General features: G+C 54.4%; 1 protein-coding gene across 1 annotated transcript; it reads left to right on the plus strand.

Moving 5' to 3' along the window:
* The first annotated feature begins 207 nt into the window (after window positions 1-207).
* Window positions 208-27,867, plus strand: LOC144952229 (eukaryotic initiation factor 4A-II). The gene is made up of 10 exons (XM_078882649.1): window positions 208-321; window positions 9,839-9,887; window positions 12,780-12,912; window positions 14,686-14,825; window positions 15,246-15,524; window positions 17,341-17,484; window positions 19,050-19,187; window positions 23,446-23,535; window positions 24,002-24,081; window positions 27,693-27,867. Exons 1-10 carry the CDS (start codon window positions 296-298, stop codon window positions 27,742-27,744), a joined length of 1,131 nt encoding a protein of 376 aa, XP_078738775.1. The 5' UTR covers window positions 208-295; the 3' UTR covers window positions 27,745-27,867.

Consider the following 27,867-nt stretch of genomic DNA (forward strand, 5'->3'; position numbering starts at 1 on the left):
CCTCCTCTGAAAAGAAATAGTGCGCTAACACACATCATAAAAAAAACCCGAGATTTATTTCTCACGCAAACTCTCAACCCCTCCTCCCCCAACACTCGAAACGATTTAATATTTTCTCACCCACCAAAGTATATTTATTTTAAAAACGATTTAATTTGCGGTGATTTAAATAACCACCCACCCCATCATTGCTGAGCTGGTGGGTGGGGGTGGGTCGCGGCCGCTTCACATAAAGTATCGCTGCGCGGACCGGGCCGCCCTTCTTTTCCGTTTTGCCGCGAAGCTGCGAGGGAAAATGTCCGACACGTCTGCCGAGTACAGGTAACGACTTCGACGACCAAAGGGACACCAAAAGCCGCGCCGCGTTCGTCGCAATCGTCGCCGTTCGAGCGGCGAGATCGTTCGCTGTCGTTTGTCGTGCGACTCGAGTTCGTGGGCGGAAATTTTTTTTTTCCCCTCACGAGACCCGCCCGACCCCTCTGGTCCGGAGGGGTTGGCGTCGCCGGGGTCGTCGCGCAACCAACCGGGGAGGTTGGTCAGGCAAGACCGAGGCTTCGTTCGAGGCCCCGTAGAGGCCTAGGCTTTCACCAGCACCACCACCACCCACGTTCTCGCGCCGAAGGGAGTTTTAAAATAAAAAGTCGCACGTGGCGAATACAACGTCGACGTTTTTGTTAACGTTATTAAATGTACCTTCCCTTCGGTGCGTCGATGTTACCAACAATAGATTTACGTGAAATCAAAACTAAATAAATCAATTTGACCTTTACAACAAAAAAAGCCGATGCAAGTGCGTACGGCCGCGGCTTTTGTGTTAAAATGGAGCGGCGTTTTGTTGTTGGATAAATAAACGTGAAACCGTCGTTACGAAACGACGTGAAGGACACGAATGTTCTCCGTCGAAGGCTTCGTGGTGCGGGAGCGCGAGCGAGCGGCGAGTCGCAGGCTCTGGGAGGGGAGGAGGAGGCGTGGGGGGATGGGAGGGCCGCGTGCGCTCCGAACGTAAAATGGAGGCGGTTGCGGCGGGCGATGGTGGTGGCGGTGATGGGTGGTGGTGAGGGTGATGGTGATGGGTGGTGATGATGGGGGTTGTGATGGGTGGTGATGATGATGGTGGTGGGTGGTGATGATTGTGGTGGTGGTGGTGATGATTGTGATGGTGATGATGATGGTGGTGGTGATGATGGTGGGTGGTGATGATGGTGGTGGTGGTGATGAGGATAGTGGTGATGGTGATTATGTTGGTGATGTCGGTGATGGTTATGGGTGATAGTGGTGATGTCGGTGATGGGTCATTGTGGTGATGATGGGGTGATGGGTGGTCATGATGGTAATGATGGGTGATGGTAGTGGTGGCGGTGACGGGTGGTGATGGTAATGATGGGTGATTATGGATGATAGTGGTGGTGATGGGTGATATGGTAATGATGGTGGTGATGGGCGTTGGTGATGATGGGTGATGCGAGCGCTTTAACGTTAAATCCGCTTAGATATTAACGTAATCTCGTTAAACAAACTATACTATATCACGTGTGAGGGGGGGGGGAAGGGTGGATTTCAACGTCTTAAACGAACTAAACAACGGCACGATAATGGTGGTGATGGTGGTGGAGAGACTTGCTGCTGTGTGTGGCATCTCTGTGGGGAGCGAGTTCGTTTCACGGGCTGTGCTTTGAGTGGTTCGATACGAACCCACATTTGGAGATCCCCGTTATCCGAACCGGTCCGGTACCACTCGTCCTCGAATTAGAGATTACCCGGTGCTGTTCGTGGGGGGGGGGAGACAAAGGCGGCCGGGTGTGGTGCTAGCCACCCACCATCACCTCGTGTGTGTGTGTCACAGTTCCCGGCCTCCTGCGTAGGCGCTCCAACTCGCTTACTAACCGCACTTTCCTCCACCCAACACGGGGGAGGCAAATCTTTGTCTTTGTGTGGCATCCATTAGCCGGGGGCTTCTCTGCACGTATCCCGAGAGGGATAATCTCTCGGATCGCGGGGATGAGATGGCAGCGGATTGGGTTGGATAAGGAGGATTGTGCCTCATCCAGCAGTGGAATGACCATGGCTACTGATAATGATGATGATGGTGGCTAGTCTCGTGTTAGCAGTGCTGCTTGGCGAACCGGACCAGTTGACGGTATTTCCCGTCGAGGTTCCGCCAGGAAGATTGGACTAACGTGTGGCTTGGGAGGCCCTCATCCAGCAGTGGAATGACCGTGGCTACTGATTGTTGATGATGATGATGGTGGCTAGTCTCGTGTTAGTAGTGCTGCTTGGCGAAACGGACCAGTTGAAAGGATCGGCTCGCCAGAGTGGCCACGGTGAGCGGGGTGGGGTGATAGTCACAAGTCAAGTGGACGGCACAAGAGTTGAATGAATTGTTAAATCCATCTGTGCCGAGCCTTGAGCCGTGAAACAATGCACGCGGTGTGGTTGTGGTGGTGGTTTTGGTAGAGCGGTGGTGCAGCGGTTAGGGCTACGTAAACCAGGCGGACCCAAGTTCGATTCCCTCTCACGGCCAACACCGGGTGACGATTATCTGAACCGGTCCTGGGCCTCCTCCCCTAGGTAGACTAGGCCTCGAATGAGTCACCTGATGCGGTGTGTAGCTAACATCGCCACCGGGGAGACAAAGGCGGTCGGGCGTGGTGCTGGCCACCCACCCCCTCGTGTGCCACAGTGCAGGCCCTTCATAGGTGCTGCTACTCGCTAACAGCACTTGTACCAACAGTTCAGGCTGTGGGGGGGGGGATCTATTATCTAGGTCTTATAGGTTTGTTGGGATTAAGAGGTGGGCACAAAAGACGGGATGTGGGTGGGTGGGTTTTAGTTGTGGATTTTTTTTGGTTTGTTTGTGAAATCCATCTGTACGGAGTCATCTTGCGGGACCAGTCCCACCCCCACCGCACATCCACCCCTTCCCGTTTCTCCCTTCCCGGTTCACGAAACAGAGGAGGAGCGGATGGGGGTGGCTGATTTTGGCTTTGGTTTTGGTCCAATGTCCAAAATGTAGCAAGCGAACAGCGGCAGGCAAGGCGCTAGAGTTAAAGATCCGTTCAGAGAGACTCTTTATTTTTAAATCCTTTATATTAAGTTCACTTGCTTGCTTACGACCTGCAAATCTTTCGGTCGTTTTTTAACCCACTTCCCGTGATCCAATCGAGCTGACATTTTGCACACAGACTCGTTGTGCGTGACAATGAATTTTCGTGAAAAAATTTTTCCCAAATTTTACACTGTTTAGGGAAATTTTTTAAAATATTTAATTACCAATTGCTTAATGGTGGCAGACAATCATCTGACCCATAGGTGGCAGCCATCTCAAGCCAGAGGACGAGAGGACTCTAGCCGCCCCGATGCCACGCATATAAAGGATTTATAGTGAAAAACTTTGTTTTTACGGGTAAATTTTTTACACGCTTTAGTTACATAAACTCCCGGAGCCATAACTCCACCCGTGTCCGGTCACGTGCTCTTGCTTGACCATACTTCCCCCCATGCTGATCAGTCGCGGAGGAGGAGGAGGGGGGGGGAGGGTTTAACGAATGAATGTGGCGTAAGAGGGGGAACACGATAGGGCCAGTTACAGACGTTATCATCAACTCGCCCGCCGCTCAGAGGTCGCAACCGGGTACCCGATACCCGTACCCTACCCGATACCCGGCTACCCGTACCCGGCCGGGTACGGGTAGCCGTTTGCGACCCTGGTACGGCCGGGTACGGATAGGCCGTGAGTCACTGGTGAGTAACCGTTTGTCACTCGTTTCGGGTAGGGTACGGGTAGGGTACGGGTACCCATTTGCGACCCTGGTGCGGCCGGGTATGGGTAAGGAATCAAAACCCGTTTGCGACCTCTGCCGCCGCTACATTATTGTTTATCCTCGGCCTGGAGTCGAACTCTGGTGGGGGAGGGGGAGGCAGGATGGGCCACCGCTTCCCCCAACACCACCCCCGCCACACGAGTGGACAAAGAGACACCCTGGAGCTTTGTGATAGTTGCCTTTGCCTCCCTTGCGTGGCCGAAATGCGAGCGAGCGCGTGTGCATGTTGAACTTCTTTCGCACCGCGCGTAGCTAACCATGCTATGTGTGGTCTGTGTTGAACTTTTTTTGCATCGTACGTCGCGCGAATCGTAGATGCGGGGGGGGGGAGACGGCTATTGAAACGCAACAACCAGTTCTAAGTCAAATTAGTTTGTCAATCCTAGATGGTAATGATGATAATGATTCAAAAGTGGCACAGCGCCCAGCGGCTTCTTAATACCGGGCAGAAAGAGAGCGTTCCAGACGGCCGCGGAAGCTGCGGCTCATCTGAAAACGTGTGCGCGACGACGATGATGATGATGCGGTGACCCACCCCATCGTTTTTTTACCGCATCACGCGATGCTTTCGGATGAGCTTGTGAAAGAGGCTTTTGGACTCCCTCTCCTCCCCCTCTATCTCTCCCTCCTTCCCCCATTCCTTGTTTGCCTTGGGATCTTGACGCCAGTCCCCTCTGGCTGGCTTTGCCGAGTTCTTGCGTAATGGGGATTTTTTGCTGGCGCTTGTTAACCGCGACTCTCCTGCTACCGAGGTCATCGTCCCTGCTCGCCACGGTGGCTAGGAGATGTTGACGACCTCGCCTGGTATGCAGGAGGTCGTGGGTTCGATCCCGACCCTGACCGCCTGCTGCGGTATATTTGAAGTTTGCGGGTCTCTTATCATCATCGCCACGGTGGCTAGGAGATGTTGACGACCTCGCCTGGTATGCAGGAGGTCGTGCGTTCGATCCCGACCCTGACCGCCTGATGCGGTATATTTGAAGTTTTAAGTGTCTCTATCATCATCGTCACGGTGGCTTGGAGATGTTGACCACCTCGCCTGGTACGCAGGAGGTCGTGGGTTCGATCGCAACCCTTACTATGCCTGTTCCATATTTGGAGTTGCGTTTCTCTGTTTCCCCCCGTGATTGTGTGGATTTTTCTCCGAATCCCCCAGTTTTTCCCTCATTTAAAATCAACATGACGCGTTGAGAGTATTTGTCCGCTGCTTATAAATTTCCACGTGATGATGATAATGCGCCGCCACTTTGTTGAGCTATCATTTGTTTTAGCCAGGGGTCGCTTCTAAAAAAGAGCTAGGGGGCCCCATCCATTTAGTACGTACGCAAACATCTGTCAACTTCACCCTTACCCCCCTCCCTGTACGCACGTGTACTTTTAACACCGACCCCCCCCCCCACCTGCGTACGTACGCTTGGCGCCCCCCCTCCCCGAATTGTATAGAACGGCCGATATTTAATCCACGCAGAAACGATCAAGAATGAATAACGTTAACGTGTTTAAGCACCGCCGGATTATCTAACTCATTTTGAAGGCCAATGTAGACAATGTATGATCAAGGTTTCACCCTCCCCCCATCTATGCGTACGTACGAAATGGATGGGCCCTTACCACATAGCAGTTCAGTGGGTGCCTTACAACTTGTACAATAAAAATAGTTTACTGCTACTACGTGTGATGAAACTCGTTCAGATGGAGGGGACGGGGGGTGGGTGTTGCGGTGTTGCAGCATAGCAAGCGGGTTCGTGAACTGCAATCATCGTGTGGCAAGGTCAGGGGTGTCTAGACCGCCACGGCCTTCATCCAGCAGTGGATTGACCAAGGGAGGGACTGCGTCGCAAGCATTGTCTGCCCGTGCGAGTCCAGAATCATCCCGGTTTCCCGGCATCGTATGACGCGCACTCCTTATTAAGAGTGGGCACTTACAAATAAAAAAAACATATAGTTTGTATGGCGTGAGCGGAAATGGTCAAACAAACCCCAGTATAGCAGCTACCCCCCTCTTGGCAATTAGTCTTGAGACTCGGGTCAGGATATCTTCTGGGGTTGAATAAAGAGCGTTAATTATTTGCTTTCTTTAGAAGTGCTTGTTTGGCTACGTACGGCGCGAAAGAAGTTGAACACACACACGCAGCACGGTGGGCTACGTACGGTGCGAAAAGTTCAACGTACATACAGTACATAGCTTTGGCTTCGCGCTGTGTGTGCAGTTAACGCATCACGTTATGAACTTAGCCCACGGTGAATGTTCAGTGATGAGTGGCATCTGTTACGTCCGTACCGATTCTAGTCTCGCATCATTTGAAGTAACTTTCTCACCCCGTTCCCACTTGGGGGCGCCACGGTGGCTGGGAGATGTCACCTCCCTCGCCTGGTATACAGGAGGTCGTGGGTTCGATCCCGAACAATGGATGCCTGCTGTGTATTTGGAGTTTGTGTGTCTTTCTGTCTCTCCCAAGTGGTCACGTGAATTTAGTCTTCGGGTCTTCCGTTTTTTTTATTCCCCCTCCACATTTAGAAACAATATCTACGCATTGAGAGTGTTTGGCGGCTGCTAGAAGTTTCCACGTGATGATGATGTTGAGCCGCTACTTCGTTGAGCTATCGTTTGTGCTGGCCTAGTCGATTCTTAAAAAGAGCCGCTGGGCCTTACCTGGTAAAAGTTAAGTAGTTTCATGGACTAAATCCCTCGCCAAACCTCCTACGCATTTCACAAGTAGTACTAATTGCATATCTGCATTTCCCATAAATATGCTACATTCATCTTGATATGCAAATTCTTTTGTCAAGGCGCTCTTCGCCCCTCCATCCCAGCTTAAATAGTCGCTCCAAGCCTGGGGCTTGTCATTCAGACTCTGTCTACTCGACAGACCTGCTCTCCACCTGAGGACGGCTACTTCCGTTGTGGCCAAAACGTCGTGAGAATTATTGTATAATTTTTTATGATTTTATTATTTCCATTCTACGTGACTTTACCGAAAGAACCAAGAAGAAGTTTCATGGACGTCTGTGAAAAATGAAGTTAATCAGATTCCTTCTGTGTCGGTACATATTCTGAAAGTGTGGTCAAACAACTGGTGCGGGTCGATGGCTTTTATCCACCAGTGTTATGGGCAGATGTGGTTGGGGGAAGTTGGTGCTAACAAAGCAATAGTGGGGAGTGAGGGGGGAGGGAGTTGGTGGGTGGGGGAGGAAGGGAATTGCTGGGTGGGTAAGGGACCCAACCCATCGAGTCGGGTGCAGAAGCTTCCCCCACCGTCTACACGATTGGGGGGTGGGGGTATACTGCTGCCCGTACGTGACTCATAGCATCGTCGTCAAAATCGTCATCAGCTGTTGCCACATGGGGGTGAGTGGGGAGCGGAGTGAATGTGGTTGGGGTTTACCTCAAATGAGCATCGCCACCACGACACCTCTGAGTTTAAAACACGGTTGGCTACGTACGGCGCGAAAGGAAGCTCTACACATACCGCACCCCGCGTTTTTTTGCGCTAAATTGGTGTCCGTAACTGACCTGGGTCTCCGCTAGGTCGACTCGGCCTCAAATAATTAGCCTGAACACGATTTGTTTCGTTTTTTGGGGGGGCTGAAGGGTGTCTGGAACTGGTTTGGCAAGGATCACCCTCCCCCTAGGTAGACTCGGCCTCAAATGGCGTGGGTGGTGGCGTGCGAGTGTGCTGCGCCCGTTTTCAATAGGCGGTCGCTAGCAGCGCTTATTCCCGTGTAATCGAAACAATTTTTTTAATTTACCACGCGACTGAGTGAGCCCATGCAACTCTTTTTCAGAAGTGACCTGGCTACCACAAATGATAGCTCAACGGAAGTGGATTAATCATCATCGCCATCATCACGTGGTAGTGTATAGCAGCCCAAATGCTCTTAAACATGTGACGTTGATTCTAAACGTGGAGGGGAAACATCGGAGGGACCCCGGGGGAAAATCCACGCGACCACGGGGAGAGAGGCGTGTAAACTGGTATACAGGAGGTCGTGAGTTTGATTCTGACCCCTTGACGCCTGCTGTATATTTGGCGTTTGCGTGTGTCTCTCCCCCGTGGTCCGGTAGATTCTTCTCCAGGTCGTCTTGGTTTTTCCCTCCCACATTTAGAATCGACGTGTCATGCGTTTTAGAGTATTTGGCTGCTATGCTTTTCCCCGCGTCATGATGATGATGATGAGCCGCCGCTTGGTTGAGCTATCGTTTGTGATTGCCACGTCGCTTCTCAAAGAAACATTGCTCTGTGGGGGCCGTACCTGGCGAATTAAAATAGTTTTAGTTTCATGTAAGATCAAACAGTATTATTGAATATACTAGATTGTGTTTAAAAGTTAAATTGTTGAAGGTTACCAGAAAGCAAATGAGCTCCTTTGCTGGGCGTGCGATCTCCGTTGCTACATCTGCAGAACGTGAAGAACCAGTGGCATCTACATCTGCAGAACGTGAAGAACCAGTGGCATCTACATCTGCAGAACGTGAAGAACCAGTGGCATCTGCAGAACGTGAAGAACCAGTGGCATCTGCAGAACGTGAAGAACCAGTGGCATCTACATCTGCAGAACGTGAAGAACCAGTGGCATCTGCAGAACGTGAAGAACCAGTGGCATCTGCAGAACGTGAAGAACCAGTGGCATCTGCAGAACGTGAAGAACCAGTGGCATCTGCAGAACGTGAAGAACCAGTGTTATCTACATCTGCAGAAGGTGAAGAACCAGTGGCATCTGCAGAAGGTGAAGAACCAGTGGCGTTGGCATCTGCAGAACGTGAAGAGCCAGTGGCATCTGCAGAACATGAAGAACCAGTGGCATCTGCAGAACATGAAGAACCAGTGGCATCTGCAGAACATGAAGAACCAGTGGCATCTGCAGAACATGAAGAACCAGTGGCATCTACAGAACGTGAAGAACCAGTGGCATCTGCAGAACATGAAGAACCAGTGGCATCTGCAGAACGTGAAGAACCAGTGGCATCTACAGAACATGAAGAACCAGTGGCATCTACAGAACGTGAAGAACCAGTGGCATCTACAGAACATGAAGAACCAGTGGCATCTACAGAACGTGAAGAACCAGTGGCATCTACAGAACGTGAAGAACCAGTGGCATCTACAGAACGTGAAGAACCAGTGGCATCTACAGAACGTGAAGAACCAGTGGCATCTACAGAACATGAAGAACCAGTGGCATCTACAGAACATGAAGAACCAGTGGCATCTGCAGAACGTGAAGAACCATTGGCATCTACAGAACGTGAAGAACCAGTGGCATCTACATCTGCAGAATGTGAAGAACCAGTGGCATCTGCAGAACGTGAAGAACCAGTGGCATCTACATCTGCAGAACGTGAAGAACCAGTGGCATCTACATCTGCAGAACGTGAAGAACCAGTGGCATCTGCAGAACATGAAGAACCAGTGGCATTTGCAGAACGTCAAGAACCAGTGGCATTTGCAGAATGTGAAGAACCAGTGGCATTTGCAGAATGTGAAGAACCAGTGGCATTTGCAGACCGTGAAGAACCAGTGGCATCTGCATCTGCAGACCGTGAAGAACCAGTGGCATTTGCAGACCGTGAAGAACCAGTGGCATCTGCAGAACGTGAAGAACCAGTGGCATCGACATCTACAGGAGATGACTTTTTTTTTAGAGACGTAGTAGCGGTAACAGCGCCGTTGATTTTTTATAAAGACGTCGTTACCTCACCGCGTAGCGCCGTGATCACCGCCCCACACTCTACCATAGCCGGCACCAAAACTGCGCCACACGAGCTTGCTCCCCCCTCGCGCACGGGCCTTGTGGGGAGAGCCTCGGTACCGGTGGAAAGTTCTTTTATTTTTAGCTTTTCTTCCGATTCCCGTCCCGACGGCGTGCAACGTGCACACGCCGTGCGTCATCGTAACGGCGAGTGTCTTTGTACGCCCGGGAGGGTCGCCGTGGAATGTTCGTGTTTCGTTTTCTCGTTCGAAGTTTGACGTTTTGTTCTCCCCCTTCCCTTCTGACCCTCCACCCCCCCCCCGCAGATCCCGTGACAATGGCCCGGAGGGTATGGAACCCGATGGCATCATTGAGGTGAGGTGCCGCGTGTGGCTTCGACTCTTGTGGCGCGCTGCACAGACATACACCACAAGACACATAGAGAGACCACCGCAAGACTGTCTGCTCAGTGCTGATGTTTACCATCACCGATAGCGGTGATGGCGAGGATAGCGATGCGATGATGGTACTGATAGTTATGATAACGGTGATGGAGATGGTGGCGTTAGCGGAAAAAGTGATGATAGCCGTAAGACGGGTGCTGTTGATAGCGGTGATGGTGATAGTGGCGATATCGGTGAGATGGTGATGGTAGTGATAGTATAGCGGTGATGGTGATGATAACGGTGATGTTGATAGCGAGTCATGGTGATAGTGAAGATAACGGGTGAGATGGTGATGGTGGTGGTAATGGTAACAATAGCAGTGATAAAGATGGTGATGAGAGCGGTGATGGTGATGGTAGTGATAGTAAAGCAGTGATGGTGACGATAGCGGTGATGTTGATAGAGAGTGATGGTGATAGTGAAGATAGCGGGTGAGATGGTGATGGTGGTGATAGTGATGGAGATGGTGTAAATAGCGGTGATATTGATGATAACCATGAGATGGGGTGGATAGCGGTGATGGTGACGATAGCGGTGATAATGATGGTGGTGATGGTTACGGTGGTGGTGATGGTTACAGTAGCGGTGATGGAGATGGTGACGATAGCGGTGATGGTGATGATAACCGTGAGATGGGGTGGATAGCGGTGATGGTGACGATAGCGGTGATAATGATGGTGGTGATGGTTACGGTAGCGGTGATGGAGATGGTGACGACAGCGGTGGTGGTTGGTGGTGATGGTGTTAGTAGCGGTGATCGTAGTCGTGAGACAAGAGATGGTGTTGATAGCGGCGATGGTGATGATAGTTGTGGTGGTGGCGGTGATGGTAACGGTGGTGGTGATCGTGACAATAGCGGTGAGATGGTGACGATGGTGTGGCGATAGTCACGACAGCGGCGATGGCGATGATAGCGAATGGGAGGTGGCGGTGATGGTGGCGGTGGAGATACCACACCCGTAGCCGGAGATCGTCTCCCGGTACAGCTGACTCGGCGTCTGCGCTAAAAGTGGCGTCCGTTCACCCACCCCACCCTCCCCCGTCAGCTCAGGTAGCCCAGAAACACGAACCGTTGCGGGGTCTCAAGTCGGTTAAATCTCGATTCTCAAAACTCGCTGCGTTAGAACCGCTTTTTGCATTTAGTTTGTCCTCACCCCCCCGCCCGCCGCCGCACCTCCGATTATCACGGTTGGAGAAGTTCAACATGCACACACACAGCTCGGTTGGCTTGCAGAGAGACCCATAGGCTCACACAGAGACCCATAGGCTCGCACACAGACCCATAGGCTCGCACAGAGACCCATAGACTCGCACAGAGACCCATAGGCTCACACACAGAGACCCATAGGCTCACACACAGAGACCCATAGGCTCACACACAGAGACCCATAGGCTCACACACAGAGACCCATAGGCTCACACACAGAGACCCATAGGCTCACACACAGAGACCCATAGGCTCACACACAGAGACCCATAGGCTCACACACAGAGACCCATAGGCTCACACACAGAGACCCATAGGCTCACACACAGAGACCCATAGGCTCACACACAGAGACCCATAGGCTCACACACAGAGACCCATAGGCTCACACACAGAGACCCATAGGCTCACACACAGAGACCCATAGGCTCACACACAGAGACCCATAGGCTCACACACAGAGACCCATAGGCTCACACACAGAGACCCATAGGCTCACACACAGAGACCCATAGGCTCACACACAGAGACCCATAGGCTCACACACAGAGACCCATAGGCTCACACACAGAGACCCATAGGCTCACACACAGAGACCCATAGGCTCACACACAGAGACCCATAGGCTCACACACAGAGACCCATAGGCTCACACACAGAGACCCATAGGCTCACACACAGAGACCCATAGGCTCACACACAGAGACCCATAGGCTCACACACAGAGACCCATAGGCTCACACACAGAGACCCATAGGCTCACACACAGAGACCCATAGGCTCACACACAGAGACCCATAGGCTCACACACAGAGACCCATAGGCTCACACACAGAGACCCATAGGCTCACACACAGAGACCCATAGGCTCACACACAGAGACCCATAGGCTCACACACAGAGACCCATAGGCTCACACACAGAGACCCATAGGCTCACACACAGAGACCCATAGGCTCACACACAGAGACCCATAGGCTCACACACAGAGACCCATAGGCTCACACACAGAGACCCATAGGCTCACACACAGAGACCCATAGGCTCACACACAGAGACCCATAGGCTCGCACAGAGACCCATAGGCTCGCACAGAGACCCATAGGCTCGCACAGAGACCCATAGGCTCGCACAGAGACCCATAGGCTCGCACAGAGACCCATAGGCTCGCACAGAGACCCATAGGCTCGCACAGAGACCCATAGGCTCGCACAGAGACCCATAGGCTCGCACAGAGACCCATAGGGTCGCACAGAGACCCATAGGCTCGCACAGAGACCCATAGGCTCGCACAGAGACCCATAGACTCGCACAGAGACCCATAGGCTCGCACAGAGACCCATAGACTCACACAGAGACTCATAGGCTTACACAGAGACCCATAGACTCGCACAGAGACCCATAGGCTCGCACAGAGACCCATAGACTCACACAGAGACTCATAGGCTTACACAGAGACCCATAGGCTCGCACAGAGACCCATAGGCTCGCACAAAGACCCATAGGCTCGCACAGAGACCCATAGACTCGCATAAAGAGCCACAAACTCGCTTGCGCGAAGCTAAACGCTCGTCAATGGAATGGCCGTGTTTCCCCACGTGTGCGCGTGTACAGAGCAACTGGAATGAGATCGTGGACAACTTTGATGACATGAGCCTCAAGGAGACTCTGCTGCGTGGAATCTACGCCTACGGCTTTGAGAAACCGTCTGCCATCCAGCAGCGCGCCATCCTGCCCTGCATAAAGGGTGAGCGTGTGTGTGCGTGTGTGTGCGTGTGTGTGCGTGTGTGTGTGTGGCAGAGTAGGGGGGGCACAGGTGGTGCATCTGCCCAGTCATCTCAGTCGGTCAACCCGTGGCACCCATCTGGGTCTGTCCCGTGACCTCCTGGGTCTGTCCCAGCGGGCGTTTGACACTTCACGTGGCCGCCAAGCAGAGGTCGCAAACGGGTTTTGATTCCTTACCCGTACCCGGCCGCACCAGGGTCGCAAACGGGTACCCGTACCCTACCCGATACCCGGCTACCCGTACCCGGCCGGGTATCGGGTAGGGTACGGGTGGCTGGGTATCGGGTAGGGTACGGGTACCCGATTGCGACCTCTGGGATGAAGCCATGTTGCAGGCGCGGGTGGGTTGATTCTAGGAACTTGAATTGTGAGAAGAGACAAGACGTTGGGAAATGAGTGACAAACGGTGACTCACCAGTGACTCACGGCCTACCCGTACCCGGCCGCACCAGGGTCGCAAACGGGTACGGGTATCGGGTAGGGTACGGGTATCGGGTAGGGTACGGATATCGTGTAGGGTACGGGTATCGTGTAGGGTACGGGTATCGGGTAGGGTACGGGTATCGGGTAGGGTACGGGTATCGGGTAGGGTACGGGTATCGGGTAGGGTACGGGTATCGGGTAGGGTACGGGTATCGGGTAGGGTACGGGTATCGGGTAGGGTATCGGGTAGGGTACGGGTATCGGGTAGGGTACGGGTATCGGGTAGGGTACGGGTATCGGGTAGGGTACGGGTATCGTGTAGGGTACGGGTATCGTGTAGGGTACGGGTATCGTGTAGGGTACGGGTATCGGGTAGGGTACGGGTATCGGGTAGGGTACGGGTATCGGGTAGGGTACGGGTATCGGGTAGGGTACGGGTATCGGGTAGGGTACGGGTATCGGGTAGGGTACGGGTATCGGGTAGGGTACGGGTATCGGGTAGGGTACGGGTATCGGGTAGGGTACGGGTATCGGGTAGGGTATCGGGTAGGGTACGGGTATCGGGTAGGGTACGGGTATCGGGTACCCGGTTGCGACCTCTGCGCAGGCGCCGTGGTGACATCGCCGCCACTTAGTGGCGAATGGCGGGTTTTGTTGTTGCGGGGAGCGGTTTTCACCGCTGCACTACGAACCCGGCGAGCCCAGTTCGATTCCCGCTCACGATCAACACCGGTGACGATTATCTTGAACCGGTCCTGGGCCTCCTCGCCTAGATCGACTTGGCCTCAAATGAGTACCTGGTGCGGTGTGTAAACATCGCCACTGGGGAGACAAAGGTGGCCGGGCGTGGTGCTGGCCACCCCTCTTGTGCATTGTGCCGGCCTTCATAGGTGCTCGCTTAATATCACTTTCCCCAACAGTCGGCACAGGCTACACGGATCTTGGCATGCGTGTAATGTGTGTATGTTGAACTTCTTTCGCACCGTACGTAACCAACCGTGCTAATCGGAGAAGCGGGGGAAGGACAACAAACTAAACAGAGTAGTTCTCAAGAAATTCGTTTTCAATTTAGTTTAGTGGCGTAGTGTATAGTGTGGTATGGAGTGTGAAGCGTAGTGTATAGTAATGTGTAGTGTGTGGTGTATAGTATAGTGTTGATTGTAGTGTTTAGTGGTGTGTAGTTTATAGATTAGTGTGACGTGTAGTGTGACGTGTAGTGCACGTTTGTAGAACTTCTTTCGCACCGTACCTAGCCATCCGTGCTAACCTCGCGCACACGCGTGTGCGCTGCGTGTCCCTGCCGTGCCCGCAGGCTATGACGTGATTGCCCAGGCTCAGTCTGGCACAGGAAAGACTGCCACCTTTGCAATCTCCATCCTGCAGCAGCTGGATGTGAGCACCAAGGAGACGCAGGCCCTCGTGCTGGCGCCCACTCGCGAGTTGGCGCAGCAGGTACACGGACGCACCGCTCGCTCACGAGCTCGCTCACGAGATCGCTCACTCGGCCACAAACTCGCACACTCGCTCGGCCAACGCCAACGCACTCGCTCGGTGAAGAAACTCGCTCGCTCGCAAACTCGTTCGCTCGGCCACAAACTCATTAGCTTGGCCACAAACTCGCTCGCTCGGTGAACAAACGCGCTCGCTCGGCCACAAACTCGCTTGCTCGCCCACAAACTCGCTTGCTCGCCCACAGACTCACTCGCTCGCCCACAAACTCGCTTGCTCGCCCACAGATTCACTCGCTCGCCCGCGAACTCGCACGCTCGCCCACAAGCTCGCCCGCAAGCTCGCTCGCCCGCAAACTCGCCCGCACACTCGCTTGGCCGCAAACTCGCTCACCGTCCCTCGCCGTCTCGTCCCTTCCGACAGATCCAGAAGGTGGTGCTGGCGTTGGGCGACTACATGGGCGCCGCCTGCCACGCCTGCATCGGGGGCACCAACGTGCGCAACGAGATGCAGAAGCTGCAGGCGGAGGCTCCGCACATCGTGGTGGGCACGCCGGGGCGCGTCTTCGACATGCTCAACCGCCGCTACCTCTCGCCGCGCGCCATCCGCATGTTCGTGTTGGACGAGGCGGACGAGATGCTGAGTCGCGGCTTCAAGGACCAGATCTACGAGATCTTCCAGAAGCTCAACTCCAACATCCAGGTGCGGGTGTGGGGGTGTTTGTGTTGGGGGGTGTTTGTGTTGGGGGGTGTTTGTGTTGGGGGGTGTTTGTGTTGGGGGGTGTTTGTGTGGGGGTGTTTGTGTTGGGGTGTGGGGGTGTTTGTGTGGGGGTGTTTGTGTGGGGGTGTTTGTGTGGGGGTGTTTGTGTGGGGGTGTTTGTGTGGGGGTGTTTGTGTGTGTGTGTGGGGGTGTTTGTGTTGGGGTGTTTGTGTGTGCGTGTGGGGGTGTTTGTGTTGGGGGTGTTTGTGTTGGGGGTGTTTGTGTTGGGGGTGTTTGTGTGTGTGTGTGAGGCCACATGACCTGCCAGCGGGCATTCGACAGTTCACGTGGCCTCAAGGTGTACATAGCCTGGCACAAGTGTCGTGGTGACATCACCGCCACTTAGTGGCGAATGGCGAGGTGTTTGGGGGTGTGTGTGTTTGTGTGTGTGTGGGGATTGTGTGTGTGTGCGGTGATGTTTGTCCCCCCTCAACTCCCAATTGGTGATGGGGGGGGGGTTGTGGAGAGAGTGGAGAGTTTCCCATACCTGAGCAGTGTGCTCATGACCAGCTACGGTTTGACAGCAGAGGTCTCACTCCGAATCAGTCGAGCGGCATTATCTTTTCATCGGTTGTGTAACGCTGTGTGGAAGCTACCTGGTCTGTCACTCCACACGAAGCTTTAGGTCATGCCCTCCCTTCTCCATGCTTGCGAAACGTGAACTCCCCTAATGGAATATCTTCGCCGGTTATAAACATTTAGGCTGGCCTGCCGACGATCCATCCTGGGTTTAACCTGCAGGCTGGATTGTGTGAGGAGCTCACAAATCCTTGAAAGATCTGGGCAAAGTCCCATGGGTAAGCTCCTCTAGCCAAGGCTGCGTTGGCTGGGTCATGTAGCCCGCATGCCCAGCCACCGCATGCCTAAACAGCTTTTGTTTGGCCGGATCAAGGGGGCTAAACGGGCGCGGCACGGGCTAGAGAAGAGATGGAGTGATGTGGTACAGGAGGATGTGGAGCTGATAGGACTTGCCGATGACTGGTACCAGCGGTGTCAAGATCGGCCTCTGGAGGAGGCTCGTGAAGGATGCTACTGGGCAGTTGGAGGCAACAACGGAGGTCAGAGGGAGCGACGCTCACAATAACGAGCGGAGCGCCGGGTGGCTAAAACACAGCAAGTTGGCTAGTTATCTCAGTCAGTCGATCCATGGCACCTCGGTCTGTCCCGTGACCTCGCCTACTCGCAGGCATTCGTTCACTTCACGTGTGTGGGGTTTGCCTGTGTGTGGGGTTTGCCTGTGTGTGGGGGTTTGCGTGTGTGGGGGTTTGCGTGTGTGGGGGTTTGCGTGTGTGGGGTTTGTGTGCGTGGGTTTGTGTGTGGGGGTTTGTATGTGTGTGTGGAGTTTGCGCGTGTGTGTGTGGGGGGGAGGTATGCGCACGGTTAGCTACGTACTGTGCGAAAGAAGTTGAACACCTACACATGCGTACGGACATAACCACTGCCCCGCGGCTCCCCAATCGCACGCACGCCTGTTGGCTCGCTCGCTGGCTTGCTCACTGACTCGCTCGCTCACTTGCTCACCGTCCTGGGCTTGCTCACTGACTCGCTCGCTCACTTGCTCACCGTCCTGGGCTTGCTCACTGACTCGCTCGCTCACTTGCTCACCGTCCTGGGCTTGCTCACTGACTCGCTCGCTGACTTGCTCACCGTCCTGGGCTTGCTCACTGACTCGCTCGCTGACTTGCTCACCGTCCTGGGCTTGCTCACTGACTCGCTCGCTCACTTGCTCACCGTCCTGGGCTTGCTCCCGCACCCCCAGGTGGTGCTGCTGTCGGCTACCATGCCGGCCGAGGTGCTGGAGGTGACCAAGAAGTTCATGCGCGAGCCGGTGCGCATCCTCGTCAAGAAGGAGGAGCTCACCCTGGAGGGCATCAAGCAGTTCTACATCATGGTGGAGCGCGAGGTGCGTGGGGGAACCACTGACCTAACCACAACGAGAACAACCGCCACAACCACCACAACTAGAACTACCACAATCGCTGCCGTCACAACCACCACAACTAGAACTACCACAACGAGAACAACCACCACCACTAGAACTACCACAATCGCTGCTGTCACAACCACCACCTCTAGAACTACCACAACGAGAACAACCGCCACAACCACCACAACTAGAACTACCACAATCGCTGCTGTCACAACCACCACCACTAGAACTACCACAACGAGAACAACCGCCACAACCACCACAACTAGAACTGGTGGTCGATATCTTCTTGGTTCTTTCGGTAAAGTTACGTAGAAGGGAAATAATAAAATAATAAAACTCAAACACAATAAAATACAATTCTCACGACGTTTCGGCCACAACGGTGGTCGATAGACAAAATGCGGACGGCGCCAAGGGCAGTGCACTATGAGAGCGTTCACAGCTCGGGATGAGCGGCTACTAACATGGCACCTTTTTTTTGCCAGTATCAAAGTATGAAACAAGTATAACCCGTAAAAACTAAGTTTTTCACTCTAAATCCTTTATATGCGTGGCGGCTAGAGTCCTCTCGTCCTCTGGCTTGAGATGGCTGCCACCTATGGGTCAGATGATTGCATGGCAGCATTAAGCAATTTGTAATTAAATATAATTTTTTTGTCCTGAAAAGTGTAAAATTTTGGAAAAAAATTTTGCGCAAAATTCATTGTCACGCACAACGAGTCTGTGTGGAAAATGTCAGCTCGATTGGATCACGGGAAGTGGGTTAAAAAACGACCGAGAGATTGAGGAGTAGTTTTTCTCCTTCTCTGGCAGTAGAACAGGGAGGTGTGTTGAGATGTTCAAGCGCCAATTGGATTAAACCTTTTGCAAGGACTCGAGTCTGAATCGGGCGTACTAGGCGCGACCGACCGTGGGCTAGGCCTCGGCAAGGTGAGGTAATGGTACCCTTTTTACCGGGGTAAAGGGTAAAGGTAAAGGTGTCGACATGCCAAGGGGTTAGGGTAAAGGGTAGGGTAAAAGGTAGGCTCGTTGCTTTTTACCTTACCTGCTAAAGGGTAAAAGGTAGGGTAGCGTGATTGTATTGTGGTAAGGTGAAAGGTAGGGTAAAGGTAGGCTCGTTGTTTTTACACTTTTACCTTACCTTGCCGAGGCCTACCGTGGGCACGCGTGCGAGAGACGCTATAGCCGACTATGCCACTGCTACCCCAGGGGGCTGCGTGCATGCGTGCGTGTGACCGCCTTGGTGTGTGTGTGTGTGTGACCGCCTTCGTGTGCGTGTGTGTGACCGCCTTGGTGTGCGTGTGTGTGTGTGTGACCGCCTTGGTGTGCGTGTGTGTGTGTGACCGCCTTGGTGTGCGTGCGTGTGTGTGACCGCCTTGGTGTGCGTGCGTGTGTGTGACCGCCTTGGTGTGCGTGTGTGTGTGTGACCGCCTTGGTGTGCGTGTGTGTGACCGCCTTGGTGTGTGTGTGTGTGACCGCCTTGGTGTGCGTGTGTGTGACCGCCTTGGTGTGCGTGCATTGCTCGTGCGATTCAGGAGTGGAAGCTGGACACGCTGTGCGATCTCTACGAGACGCTCACCATCACCCAGGCGGTGATCTTCTTGAACACCCGGCGGAAGGTGGACTGGCTCACGGAGAAGATGCACGCGCGTGACTTCACCGTGTCCGCCATGGTACGCACGCGGATTGCCGGCACGCCGATTCACCTACTCGCTGACTCACCTACTCACCAACACGCCGATTCACCTACTCGCCGATTCACCTACTCACCGGCACGCCGATTCACCTACTCACCAGCACGCCGATTCACCTACTCACCAACTCGCTGACTCACCTACTCACCAACTCGCTGATTCACATACTCACCAACTCACTGACTCACCTACTCACCAACTCGCTGACTCACCTACTCACCATCTCGCTGACTCACCTACTCACCAACTCGCTGACTCACCTACTCACCAACTCGCTGACTCACCTACTCACCGACTCGCTGACTCACCTACTCACCAACTCAATGATTCACCTACTCACCAACTCGCTGACTCACCTACTCACCAACTCACTGATTCACCTATTCACCAACTCACTGACTCACCTACTCACCAACTCACTCACTCACCTACTCACCAACTCGCTGACTCACTTACTCACCAACTCGCTGATTCACATACTCACCAACTCGCTGACTCACCTACTCACCAACTCGCTGACTCACCTACTCACCAACTCGCTGATTCACCTACTCACCAACTCGCTGACTCGCCTACTCACCAACTCGCTCACTGATTCACCTACTCACCAACTCACTGATTCACCTACTCACCGGCTCGCTGACTCACCTACTCACCAACTCGCTGACTCACCTACTCACCAACTCGCTCATCGGCTCGCTGACTCACCTACTCACCAACTCGCTGACTCACCTACTCACCAACTCGCTGATTCACCTACTCACCAACTCGCTGATTCACCTACTCACCAACTCACTGATTCACCTACTCACTGGCTCGCTGACTCACCTACTCACCAACTCGCTGACTCACCTACTCACCAACTCGCTGATTCACCTACTCACCAACTCGCTCACTGATTCACCTACTCACCGGCTCGCTGACTCACCTCCTCACCAACTCGCTCATCGGCTCGCTGACTCACCTACTCACCAACTCACTGACTCACCTACTCACCAACTCACTCACTCACCTACTCACCAACTCGCTGATTCACATACTCACCAACTCGCTGACTCACCTACTCACCAACTCGCTGACTCACCTACTCACCAACTCGCTGACTCACCTACTCACCAACTCGCTGATTCACCTACTCACCAACTCGCTGACTCGCCTACTCACCAACTCGCTCACTGATTCACCTACTCACCAACTCACTGATTCACCTACTCACCGGCTCGCTGACTCACCTACTCACCAACTCGCTGATTCACCTACTCACCAACTCGCTCATCGGCTCGCTGACTCACCTACTCACCAACTCGCTGACTCACCTACTCACCAACTCGCTGATTCACCTACTCACCAACTCGCTCACTGATTCACCTACTCACCAACTCACTGATTCACCTACTCACTGGCTCGCTGACTCACCTACTCACCAACTCGCTGACTCACCTACTCACCAACTCGCTGATTCACCTACTCACCAACTCGCTCACTGATTCACCTACTCACCGGCTCGCTGACTCACCTCCTCACCAACTCGCTCATCGGCTCGCTGACTCACCTACTCACCAACTCGCTGATTCACCTATTCACCAACTCACTGACTCACCTACTCACCAACTCACTCACTCACCTACTCACCAACTCGCTGACTCACTTACTCACCAACTCGCTGATTCACATACTCACCAACTCGCTGACTCACCTACTCACCAACTCGCTGACTCACCTACTCACCTACTCACCAACTCGCTGACTCACCTACTCACCAACTCGCTGACTCACCTACTCACCAACTCGCTGATTCACCTACTCACCAACTCGCTGACTCGCCTACTCACCAACTCGCTCACTGATTCACCTACTCACCAACTCACTGATTCACCTACTCACCGGCTCGCTGACTCACCTACTCACCAACTCGCTGATTCACCTACTCACCAACTCGCTCATCGGCTCGCTGACTCACCTACTCACTAACTCGCTGACTCACCTACTCACCAACTCGCTGATTCACCTACTCACCAACTCGCTCACTGATTCACCTACTCACCAACTCACTGATTCACCTACTCACTGGCTCGCTGACTCACCTACTCACCAACTCGCTGACTCACCTACTCACCAACTCGCTGATTCACCTACTCACCAACTCGCTGACTGATTCACCTACTCACCGGCTCGCTGACTCACCTCACCAACTCGCTGATTCACCTACTCACCGGCTCGCTGACTCACCTACTCACCAACTCGCTGATTCACCGGCTCGCTGACTCACCTACTCACCAACTCGCTCATTGGCTCGCTGACTCGCCTCACTAACTCGCTGACTCACCTACTCACCAACTCGCTGATTCACCTACTCACCGCCTCGCTGACTCACCTACTCACCAACTCGCTGATTCACCTACTCACCGGCTCGCTGACTCACCTACTCACCAACTCGCTGATTCACCTACTCACCAACTCGCTGATTCACCTACTCACCAACTCGCTCATCGGCTCGCTGACTCGCCTACTCACCAACTCGCTGACTCACCTACTCACCAACTCACTGACTCACCTACTCACCAACTCGCTGACTCACCTACTCACCAACTCACTGATTCGCCTACTCACCAACTCACTGACTCACCTACTCACCAACTCACTGACTCACTTACTCACCAACTCGCTGATTCACATACTCACCAACTCGCTGACTCACCTACTCACCAACTCGCTGACTCACCTACTCACCAACTCACTGACTCACCTACTCACCAACTCGCTGACTCACCTACTCACCAACTCGCTCACTGATTCACCTACTCACCAACTCGCTCATCGGCTCGCTGACTCACCTACTCACCAACTCGCTGACTCACCTACTCACCAACTCACTGACTCGCCTACTCACCAACTCGCTGATTCACCTACTCACCAACTTGCTCACTGATTCACCTACTCACCAACTCACTGATTCACCTACTCACCGGCTCGCTGACTCACCTACTCACCAACTCGCTCATCGGCTCGCTGACTCACCTACTCACCAACTTGCTCACTGATTCACCTACTCACCAACTCGTTGATTCACCTACTCACCGGCTCGCTGACTCACCTACTCACCAGCTCGCTCATCGGCTCGCTGACTCACCTACTCACCAACTCGCTGATTCACCTACTCACCAACTCACTGACTCGCCTACTCACCAACTCGCTGATTCACCTACTCACCAACTCACTGACTCACCTACTCACCAACTCGCTCACTGATTCACCTCACCAACTCACTGATTCACCTACTCACCGGCTCGCTGACTCACCTACTCACCAACTCGCTGATTCACCTACTCACCGGCTCGCTGACTCACCTACTCACCAACTCGCTGATTCACCTACTCACCGGCTCGCTGACTCACCTACTCACCGGCTCGCTGACTCACCTACTCACCAACTCGCTCATCGGCTCGCTGACTCACCTACTCACCAACTCACTGATTCGCCTGCTCGCCAGCACGCTCAGCAGCTCGCCCAGACTCGCTGATTCTCCAGACCCAACTGTGCCAATCGGAGCTGCGATATTCATGACCCCCGATGACCTGAAGCTGCCTCTCGGCGTGTCTCGCCAGCTCCGTGAATCCACCGGAACCGGCGATTCGGCCCGTTCACCGTCTAACACCAACACTCCACAACAACGCCACCAACCGCACTTCACCGGCTCTCCCAATCCACTCAGTCGCCTCCCATCCACCCCGACTCCGCCGGTTAAACACGGGCCGAGTGACGGCTAGGGCGTTCGCGCGCCGCCGCTTGTGGCTAAGTATGGTGCGAAAGAAGTTCGACATACGGCACGGTTGGCTACGTTACGGTGCCAAAGAAGTTTGACACACGATACGTGTGTGTGTGTGTGTACACCTGTGTGTGTCCGTCTGCATGGGGAGCGGTGGTGTAGCGGTTAGCGCTACGCTGCGCTACAAACCTGGCGACCCGGGTTCGATTCCCGCTCACGGCCAACATCGGTGACGATTATCTGAACCGGTCCCGGGCCTCTCCTAGGTCGACTCAGCCTCAAATGAGTACCTGGTGCGGTGTGTAAACATCGCCACTGGGGAGACAAAGGCGGTCGGGCGTGGTGTTGGCCACCCACCCCCTCGTGTGCCACCGTGCCGGCCTTCATAGGTGCTGCTCGCTAACAGCACTTGCCCCTACAGTCTGTTAAGGCTACACGGGGGATCTTTGTCTTTGTTGTGTCCGTCTGCAGCACGGTGACATGGATCAGAAGGAGCGAGACCTCATCATGCGCGAGTTCCGCTCGGGCTCCAGTCGCGTGCTCATCACCACGGACCTGCTGGTGAGTAGCGGAGCCCACTCGCCGCGAGATGTTGACTACCTTGCGTGGTACGCAGGAGGTCGTGGTTTTGATCCCAGACACTGAGAGATGTTGACTACCTCGCCTGGTACGCAGGAGGTCGTGGTTTCGATCCCAGACACTGAGAGATGTTGACTACCTCGCCTGGTACGCAGGAGGTCGTGGTTTCGATCCCAGACACTGAGAGATGTTGACTACCTCGCCTGGTACGCAGGAGGTCGTGGTTTCGATCCCAGACACAGAGATGTTGACCACCTTGCCCGGTACGCAGGAAGTCGTGGGTCCGATGCCGACCCTGACGATGCCTGCTGTATTTGGCAGGATGTTAACTACCGAGCCCGGTACGCAGGAGGTCGTGGTTCCGAATTCGACCTCTGACGAGGCCTGTATTTGGCGGACAAGTTAACTAAGGCTACATGGGGGATCTTTGTCTTTGTGCGTGACCCAGGCCCGTGGCATTGACGTGCAGCAAGTCTCCCTGGTCATCAACTACGACCTGCCCACCAACCGAGAGAACTACATCCACAGGTACCCCCCACTCGCTCCACTCTGTGGGTCTCTGTATGATGAGTCTGTGGGTCTCTGTGTGGTGAGTCTGTGGGTCTCTGTGTGGTGAGTCTGTGGGTCTCTGTGTGGTGAGTCTGTGGGTCTCTGTGTGGTGAGTCTGTGGGTCTCTGTGTGGTGAGTCTGTGGGTCTCTGTGTGGTGAGTCTGTGGGTCTCTGTGTGGTGAGTCTGTGGGTCTCTGTGTGGTGAGTCTGTGGGTCTCTGTGTGGTGAGTCTGTGGGTCTCTGTGTGGTGAGTCTGTGGGTTTCTGTGTGGTGAGTCTGTGGGTCTCTGTGTGGTGAGTCTGTGGGTCTCTGTGTGGTGAGTCTGTGGGTCTCTGTGTGGTGAGTCTGTGGGTCTCTGTGTGGTGAGTCTGTGGGTCTCTGTGTGGTGAGTCTGTGGGTCTCTGTGTGGTGAGTCTGTGGGTCTCTGTGTGGTGAGTCTGTGGGTCTGTGTGGTGAGTCTGTGGGTCTCTGTGTGGTGAGTCTGTGGGTCTCTGTGTGATGAGTCTGTGGGTCTCTGTGTGATGAGTCTGTGGGTCTCTGTGTGATGAGTCTGTGGGTCTCTGTGTGATGAGTCTGTGGGTCTCTGTGTGATGAGTCTGTGGGTCTCTGTGTGATGAGTCTGTGGGTCTCTGTGTGGTGAGTCTGTGGGTCTCTGTGTGGTGAGTCTGTGGGTCTCTGTGTGGTGAGTCTGTGGGTCTCTGTGTGGTGAGTCTGTGGGTCTCTGTGTGGTGAGTCTGTGGGTCTCTGTGTGGTGAGTCTGTGGGTCTCTGTGTGGTGAGTCTGTGGGTCTCTGTGTGGTGAGTCTGTGGGTCTCTGTGTGGTGAGTCTGTGGGTCTCTGCGTGGTGAGTCTGTGGGTCTCTGCGTGATGAGTCTGTGGGTCTCTGCGTGATGAGTCTGTGGGTCTCTGCGTGATGAGTCTGTGGGTCTCTGTGTGGTGAGACTGTGGGTCTCTGTGCGGTGAGTCTGTGGGTCTCTGTGCGGTGAGTCTGTGGGTCTGTGTGATGAGTCTGTGGGTCTCTGTGTGATGAGTCTGTGGGTCTCTGTGTGATGAGTCTGTGGGTCTCTGTGTGATGAGTCTGTGGGTCTCTGTGTGATGAGTCTGTGGGTCTCTGTGTGATGAGTCTGTGGGTCTCTGTGTGATGAGTCTGTGGGTCTCTGTGTGATGAGTCTGTGGGTCTCTGTGTGATGAGTCTGTGGGTCTCTGTGTGATGAGTCTGTGGGTCTCTGTGTGATGAGTCTGTGGGTCTCTGTGTGATGAGTCTGTGGGTCTCTGTGTGATGAGTCTGTGGGTCTCTGTGTGGTGAGTCTGTGGGTCTCTGTGTGGTGAGTCTGTGGGTCTCTGTGTGATGAGTCTGTGGGTCTCTGTGTGGTGAGTCTGTGGGTCTCTGTGTAGTGAGTCTGTGGGTCTCTGTGTGATGAGTCTGTGGGTCTCTGTTTGGTGAGTCTGTGGGTCTCTGTGTGATGAGTCTGTGGGTCTCTGTGTGGTGAGTCTGTGGGTCTCTGTGTGGTGAGTCTGTGGGTCTCTGTGTGATGAGTCTGTGGGTCTCTGTTTGGTGAGTCTGTGGGTCTCTGTGTGGTGAGTCTGTGGGTCTCTGTGTGGTGAGTCTGTGGGTCTCTGTGTGATGAGTCTGTGGGTCTCTGTTTGGTGAGTCTGTGGGTCTCTGTGTGATGAGTCTGTGGGTCTCTGTGTGGTGAGTCTGTGGGTCTCTGCGTGGTGAGTCTGTGGGTCTCTGCGTGGTGAGTCTGTGGGTCTCTGTGTGGTGAGTCTGTGGGTCTCTGTGTGGTGAGTCTGTGGGTCTCTGTGTGATGAGTCTGTGGGTCTCTGTGTGGTGAGTCTGTGGGTCTCTGTGTGATGAGTCTGTGGGTCTCTGTGTGGTGAGTCTGTGGGTCTCTGTGTGATGAGTCTGTGGGTCTCTGTGTGGTGAGTCTGTGGGTCTCTGTGTGATGAGTCTGTGGGTCTCTGTGTGATGAGTCTGTGGGTCTCTGTGTGGTGAGTCTGTGGGTCTCTGTGTGGTGAGTCTGTGGGTCTCTGTGTGGTGAGTCTGTGGGTCTCTGTGTGGTGAGTCTGTGGGTCTCTGTGTGATGAGTCTGTGGGTCTCTGTGTGGTGAGTCTGTGGGTCTCTGTGTGGTGAGTCTGTGGGTCTCTGTGTGGTGAGTCTGTGGGTCTCTGTGTGATGAGTCTGTGGGTCTCTGTGTGATGAGTCTGTGGGTCTCTGTGTGGTGAGTCTGTGGGTCTCTGTGTGGTGAGTCTGTGGGTCTCTGTGTGGTGAGTCTGTGGGTCTCTGTGTGGTGAGTCTGTGGGTCTCTGTGTGATGAGTCTGTGGGTCTCTGTGTGGTGAGTCTGTGGGTCTCTGCGTGGTGAGTCTGTGGGTCTCTGCGTGGTGAGTCTGTGGGTCTCTGTGTGGTGAGTCTGTGGGTCTCTGTGTGGTGAGTCTGTGGGTCTCTGTGTGATGAGTCTGTGGGTCTCTGTGTGGTGAGTCTGTGGGTCTCTGTGTGGTGAGTCTGTGGGTCTCTGTGTGGTGAGTCTGTGGGTCTCTGTGTGATGAGTCTGTGGGTCTCTGTGTGGTGAGTCTGTGGGTCTCTGTGTGGTGAGTCTGTGGGTCTCTGTGTGGTGAGTCTGTGGGTCTCTGTGTGGTGAGTCTGTGGGTCTCTGTGTGATGAGTCTGTGGGTCTCTGTGTGATGAGTCTGTGGGTCTCTGTGTGGTGAGTCTGTGGGTCTCTGTGTGGTGAGTCTGTGGGTCTCTGTGTGGTGAGTCTGTGGGTCTCTGTGTGGTGAGTCTGTGGGTCTCTGTGTGATGAGTCTGTGGGTCTCTGTGTGGTGAGTCTGTGGGTCTCTGTGTGGTGAGTCTGTGGGTCTCTGTGTGGTGAGTCTGTGGGTCTCTGTGTGGTGAGTCTGTGGGTCTCTGTGTGGTGAGTCTGTGGGTCTTTGTGTGATGAGTCTACAGGTCTCTGTATGTTCCAGACTGCCGCGGTGACCACCATCTTTGTTCGACGGTTAGCCAAAAGCTGCTGCTGCGAGGGACGATCACTGGAGTTTGCGCCGGATGACTTTGTCACGCTCCACCTTCCCTGTCCACTGTGCCAACTTACCAACGCGTGCGTGTCCCCCCACCTCCCTCCACCTCCACCCCCTCCTCCTCCACCCCCCCTCCTCCTCCTCCTCCACCCCCCCTCCTCCTCCTCCACCCCCTCCTCCACCCCCTCCTCCTCCACCCCCCCCTCCACCCATCCTCCACCCTCTCCTCCTCCACCCCCTCCTCCTCCACCCCCCCCTCCACCCTCTCCTCCTCCACCCCCCTCCTCCACCCCCACCCCCTCCTCCTCCACCCTCCTCCTCCACCCCCGCCTCCACCCCTCCTCCTCCTCCACCCCCCCCCCCTCCTCCCCCCTCCTCCACCCATCCTCCACCCCTCCTCCTCCACCCCCCCTTCTCCCTCCTCCACCCCCCTCCCTCCACCCCCCTCCTCCTCCCCCCATCCTCACCCCCCCTCCTCCTCCTCCCCCCCCTCCTCCCCCCTCCTCCCCCCCCCTCCTCCCCCCCTCCTCCCCCCCTCCTCCTCCTCCTCCCCCCCCTCCACCCCCCGTGTAGGATTGGTCGAGGAGGTCGTTTTGGCCGCAAGGGCGTCGCCATAACTTTGTGACTGAGGAGGACAAGCGGATTCTGCGTGACATCGAGACGTTCTACAACACGCAGGTGGAGGAGATGCCCATGAACGTGCCGACCTCATCTAGGCGTGAGGAGAGGGGGAGGGGAGGGGCGGGAG

Source organism: Lampetra fluviatilis, chromosome 66 (genome assembly GCF_964198595.1).
Source record: "Lampetra fluviatilis chromosome 66, kcLamFluv1.1, whole genome shotgun sequence".
NCBI lineage: Eukaryota > Metazoa > Chordata > Hyperoartia > Petromyzontiformes > Petromyzontidae > Lampetra > Lampetra fluviatilis.

What these genes read in the sequence shown, in the direction of transcription:
- LOC144952229 (XM_078882649.1), top strand. Translation starts at nt 296, where the DNA reads ATGTCCGACACGTCTGCCGAGTACAG. An exon ending in AACCCGATGGCATCATTGAG is followed by an intron (nt 9,888 to 12,779) that starts GTGAGGTGCCGC and finishes GCGCGTGTACAG; the next exon opens with AGCAACTGGAATGAGATCGT. An exon ending in CTCGCGAGTTGGCGCAGCAG is followed by an intron (nt 14,826 to 15,245) that starts GTACACGGACGC and finishes CCCTTCCGACAG; the next exon opens with ATCCAGAAGGTGGTGCTGGC.